Raw genomic sequence first — 6163 nt, forward strand, 5'->3', positions numbered from 1 at the left:
AAACATTAAAAGTGTCAAAACATTAAATGTGTCAAGATCACCTTTTTGATAACTAAAAATTCACTGTTGAGCTTAGCACTATCTAACAACAAAACAGACCACAGCAGTAGATAACTAGAGCTTACTCTCAGATCAACTTGGTAGACCACAGTAGTGGATGACTACAGAATACTGTCAGATTATCAAAACACTCAATTATTTAGTGTATATATGTGTTAATGACAAAAGAGCACATTACTGCAGCAAAGAAAGAATGGAAAGAAGGACAGATGGCAGTGTGCCAAGAAATATGCACACACTCATATTTCTCAGACAAAATCTTATGGATAGTTGAAAGAAATTAGAGAGTGGAAAGAATAAAAAAACTGGTGATTGAGCACACCACCTCATTTGTGAATCATGATGGAGTGTCCTGTCTCGTGCTAGTAGAGCTGACTCACTTGCCTTTAGTGATGATGTGAATTCCGATATCAGTGTACAGAAGCATTATAGCTGCCCAGACCCAACCTAATGCCCCCAAACGCAGCATACAGGAGCACCGTAACTGCCCAGACCCAACCTATTGCCCCCAAACGCAGCATACAGGAGCACCGTAACTGCCCAGACCCAACCTAATGCCCCCAAATGCAGCATACAGGAGCACCGTAACTGCCCAGACCCAACCTAATGCCCCCAAACACGATGTACAGGAGCACCGTAACTGCCCAGACCCAACATAATGCCCCAAAACACGATGTACAGGAGCACCGTAACTGCCCAGACCCAACCTAATGCCCCCAAACGCAGCATACAGGAGCACCGTAACTGCCCAGACCCAACCTAATGCCCCTAAACGCAGCATACAGGAGCACCGTAACTGCCCAGACCCAACATAATGCCCCAAAACACGATGTACAGGAGCACCGTAACTGCCCAGACCCAACCTAATGCCCCCAAACGCAGCATACAGGAGCACCGTAACTGCCCAGACCCAACCTAATGCCCCCAAATGCAGCATACAGGAGCACCGTAACTGCCCAGACCCAACCTAATGCCCCCAAACACGATGTACAGGAGCACCGTAACTGCCCAGACCCAACATAATGCCCCAAAACACGATGTACAGGAGCACCGTAACTGCCCAGACCCAACCTAATGCCCCCAAACGCAGCATACAGGAGCACCGTAACTGCCCAGACCCAACCTAATGCCCCCAAACGCAGCATACAGGAGCACTGTAACTGCCCAGACCCAACCTAATGTCCCCAAACGCAGCATACAGGAGCACCGTAACTGCCCAGACACAACCTAATGCCTCCAAACGCAGCATACAGGAGCACTATAACTGCCCAGACCCAACCTAATGCCCCCAAACACGATGTACAGGAGCACCGTAACTGCCCAGACCCAACATAATGCCCCCAAACACGATGTACAGGAGCACCGTAACTGCCCAGACCCAACCTAATGCCCCCAAACACGATGTACAGGAGAACCGTAACTGCCCAGACTCAACCTAATGCCCCCAAACACGATGTACAGGAGAACCGTAACTGCCCAGACCCAACATAATGCCCCCAAACACGATGTACAGGAGAACCGTAACTGCCCAGACCCAACCTAATGCCCCCAAACACGATGTACAGGAGAACCGTAACTGCCCAGACCCAACCTAATGCCCCCAAACACGATGTACAGGAGCACCGTAACTGCCCAGACCCAACCTAATGCCCCCAAACACGATGTACAGGAGAACCGTAACTGCCCAGACCCAACCTAATGCCCCCAAACACGATGTACAGGAGCACCGTAACTGCCCAGACCCAACCTAATGCCCCCAAACACGATGTACAGGAGAACCGTAACTGCCCAGACCCAACCTAATGCCCTAAAACACGATGTACAGGAGAACCGTAACTGCCCAGACCCAACCTAATGCCCCCAAACACGATGTACAGGAGAACCGTAACTGCCCAGACCCAACCTAATGCCCCCAAACACGATGTACAGGAGCACCGTAACTGCCCAGACCCAACATAATGCCCTAAAACACGATGTACAGGAGAACCGTAACTGCCCAGACCCAACATAATGCCCCAAAACACGATGTACAGGAGCACCGTAACTGCCCAGACCCAACCTAATGCCCCCAAACACGATGTACAGGAGCACCGTAACTGCCCAGACCCAACCTAATGCCCCCAAACGCAGCATACAGGAGCACCGTAACTGCCCAGACCCAACCTAATGCCCTAAAACACGATGTACAGGAGAACCGTAACTGCCCAGACCCAACCTAATGCCCCCAAACACGATGTACAGGAGAACCGTAACTGCCCAGACCCAACCTAATGCCCCCAAACACGATGTACAGGAGCACCGTAACTGCCCAGACCCAACATAATGCCCTAAAACACGATGTACAGGAGAACCGTAACTGCCCAGACCCAACCTAATGCCCCCAAACACGATGTACAGGAGCACCGTAACTGCCCAGACCCAACCTAATGCCCCCAAACATGGCCCTTCTCCTTGCATCATCATTGTGCTTGGAGGGCAAAGCGCAAAATGGTCTTGACATGACATGAGCTTGCATTTACTAATCATACGTTCTACTCACTGAATACAAAAAGTTCCCAAGTCAAGGAGGTTCTGGAATTAGATGATTTCAGGATGAAAAGCCTGGCAGAGCGAGACCTGCGAACATACTCATTGTGCGGTACTGTCCATGGGCTGTGGAAGTCACGTAATATTTGCTACCAATTATGAAACTGTAATTGCATTTTTCCTATGACATTTGGCCCTCTGCAGTAGGGAAGTCGGGGCCTGAAAACAGCCAAAACAAAAAAAACTGAGCTTCTGTCCAATTGTTCATAGACTGCACTGAACAGTTTCAGGACTGTATGTCTCCACACCATGCAGGTCTATTAGAGCACTACTGACACTTTTTGTAGTTGTACATTTACATAAACTAGAATTTCTTAATAAAGCAACCAATACTAAAAATAACAATAATATTATTGGCTCCCAAAATTAGAATTACCACGTGACTAGATATGGAAGTAGAAGTGCCTTTCAATTCTAGAGAGATTGAGCTAATACTTCCTTAGTCATGTGACCAGTAGTTCTGTCTCTGTCTGGGTCAGAGGACTCTGAAAGTGATTACGAGGAAACTGGTGCCGAGCAGGTCTCCCAGTGCAGTCAGGTAGGGGATGCAGAAATTGTCTGGGTCCAGAGCACGGCGCCACATTAGTCGAGCCATCACATCCGCCACGTAAAGCAATATGAGCACCTGCACCAGGTGGAAAACAGAGGAAAACACACACATACACACACACACACACACACACACACACACACACACACACACACACACACAAACACACACACACACATACACACACACACACACACACACACACACACACACACACACCCAAACACCATGACAGAGAAGCAAAGTCTGCTTTCACCCACATATGGTCCTTATTAGTTTCTTGGCATAAACCAAGCCTTAATAACAATAACATCTCTATTACTGCTGCTGCTACTTTATTTCTCCATGTGTAAACGCCAAGATGCGTGTCTGTGTTTGTGTGTGTATCTCTATATTGTTAAAGAAGATAAGTGATTTGGGCTATGTTTTTCCATCAGTTGTTCTGTCTATTTTTCAAGCCTGCATGATGCAGCCTCACAAAACGTCATCAGTCTGTACACTACATTTAAAGTAGAGAAACATGGTCGCTATGTCCTTTGTGTTGTTTTGGAGTAACGCCTGAGTGAGTACTGCTGAAATAGCTTTCATGCCTGATAGGTAAATCGATCAGGCATGTCCTTGAATATTGTTCAAGATTAATGGCCTGTGAAAGAGTAATAGTGATTATTTTAGTGATCTATAAATAATTAGAGGGGTGTGTGTGTTCTCCTTTGACCCTTACCTGCAGCAGAGCAGCACACAGATAGCAGCAGATGAAAGCAGGGGTCTGGGGGGGGTGTCCTCCCTGCAGCACACACACCATGTAGAGGAAGAGAAGATGGCCTGGGACCACCAGCAGCAGCAGAACCCTAGCAGAGGTGGCGCTCACTCCTAAACACGGACACAGCAACAGGCCCCAGATACCTTTATACTTTTTCTGCCTTTAATGATCAGGCCTCTTTCTGCCTTTAATGATCAGGCCTCTTGCTACCTTTAAGGATCAGGCCCTTTGATGGCCCCTTGACATGATCAGCAGCATGAAAATAAGATGGGAATGGTTTCTTTGACCTTGGACCTCTGGCTGGGTTCTGACCTGGGGAGCAGAAGGTTGTGCAGGGGCAAGGGCAGTGCTGGTTCATGGTGGGGGGTAAAACCCCAGGCACGCTGATGCAGTGCAGGTAGGTGGAGATGCGGCTAGCCTGAATCCCCACCAGGTTCCCTCCTACGCCTAAGGCAGAGGGAACATTACTAAGCATTTGGGATTTGACATTACATTAAGTCAAAAAATGAATGCCTCCACATGTCACAGTTTTGTGATGGTAAAGTCCCCATGACATGCAATAGTGTTTGAACTTTCTACCCTAAAAATCCTTCTACCCTTTTATTCTGAAAAGAAAGAATTTTTTATTTTTTTCTAATACTGAGGGTAATACTGAGTGCATGCTATTGCAGATTAAAAGTTGGTCAGTCAACTTCACAAAGTGGTTTAGAAGCTTTTGGATGAGGTTTAGAAGCTTTTTGCAAAAGGCTGTGCAAATGAACACGAGTAAGAACATGACTTGAGTATAGAGAGCGAGATCATGGACAGATGCAGCATGTAAATAAGTAGACTTAGAGGAAAGGGTGTGCCTGGTGTAGAAAGAGCGGGGAAGTAGGAAGAGCAAAAAAATAAAGAGGATGATGAGGATTGAGCACGAGAACCAAAGAGAAATAGAGAAAAAGGACACAAGCAAAGCAGAAACGCCAAAGTCCTGATTCGTCCTGCTCTCGCTGACCACCCACAAATGCCAAACTAGCCAAAAATATGACCTTTGTGGGAGAACCCTTTCATCCTTTGCCAAGGTCTCTTATTTAGGATTAACGTGTCAGGTACTTTAAGTACTTTCTGTCCTATTTCTCTACTACACAGGAGCACGGCTGCACAGTGAGGCTTTTTGGGAAATGCAGTCCAGGGCAGGGGCACATACCATTAATGATGGGCGTGAACACAGCCATGCCTTCAGAGCCAGGCTCGCTAACAGTCTTGTCCAGAATCAAACCTCCTGTGCTGTGGACAGACCATATGACAGGAACTTCACATGCACAGCCTAATGATTGGTTTCCTGTCGATGACTTTTTGTGCAGTTCACAATAGTGTTACTGGTGGGGCACAGAACAAGCATTGTTTTCAAGCCATTACCTGCTGATTAGCATAGCAACGATGACTGGCTGCCAACCAGACCTTAGCACTTCTCTGATTTGTGGACTGCGGCGAGCGAAGACCCACCAGAAAGGGATGAGCAAGAGGAATATGGTACACGTTACCAGAGGTACATACCACATCTCTGAAACAGGACATTGCCAGTTAAAAACAATTACAGAACACTCTAACCAGTGTTTTGAAATCTGCGGTCTAACAGTAATGCTCTGTTATTGGTGAGGAGCTGTGTAACATGTCTTAAACTGACGAACTACACAAAAATAACGGAAATGTTCTGATCCTGTGAACCTGCTAACCGCACTCTGGTTCTTTCAGCTTGCCATGCGATATATTATTTCGAGCCTTTGTTGCCCTCTAGTGGTCATATAACAGAAACACTGTTTTAATAAAGTTCAACAGTCTTCTCAAGGTTTTTAAAACAGTCCTGCCCTGTCATCACAAATGATGACAATCAGCGGTCATGCTTTAAAATCTTTATGGACACAGGTCCGTATTTGGCTTTCAGCTTGAGGTTCCTATTAAATATGAGGTGTTCTCACAGATTCTCCGGGAGGTGAGCTCACCTCTGTAGTGGTAGAAGAATCTGCTGACCCCTGCCAGCAGCAAGAGGGTGATGAAGTCCCCGAGGCTGGCGGCTATAGGTGTAGCCACGTTGTCGGGGTTGATGCCCACCTTCCGAGATCCAGTGACCACCCCCACCATCACTAGCCCTACAAACACAGCATGGACAAATACAACCAGAGTTTATGTGTTTTCTCTGTCGAGTGCAACATGCAGTCAGGCTTGAT

At 47.1% G+C, this 6163-nt stretch overlaps 1 protein-coding gene across 3 annotated transcripts in view; it reads right to left on the bottom strand.

The window, feature by feature from the left end:
* The window catches only part of LOC113581552 (solute carrier family 41 member 1-like), a 13005-nt gene continuing 6842 nt past the window's right edge, over nt 1–6163 (bottom strand). For all 3 annotated transcript variants that reach the window (XM_027016769.2, XM_027016770.2, XM_027016768.2), the window contains exons 5-10: nt 5939–6085; nt 5355–5499; nt 5143–5222; nt 4269–4403; nt 3918–4066; nt 1–3271 (exon numbers count right to left, since the gene is read on the bottom strand). In XM_027016769.2, the coding sequence (XP_026872570.2) occupies nt 3122–3271; nt 3918–4066; nt 4269–4403; nt 5143–5222; nt 5355–5499; nt 5939–6085 (806 nt within the window). In that variant the 3' untranslated portion in view covers nt 1–3121. The remainder of the gene's footprint in view (nt 3272–3917; nt 4067–4268; nt 4404–5142; nt 5223–5354; nt 5500–5938; nt 6086–6163) is intronic.

Source organism: Electrophorus electricus, chromosome 3, assembly GCF_013358815.1.
Source record: "Electrophorus electricus isolate fEleEle1 chromosome 3, fEleEle1.pri, whole genome shotgun sequence".
Lineage (NCBI taxonomy): Eukaryota > Metazoa > Chordata > Actinopteri > Gymnotiformes > Gymnotidae > Electrophorus > Electrophorus electricus.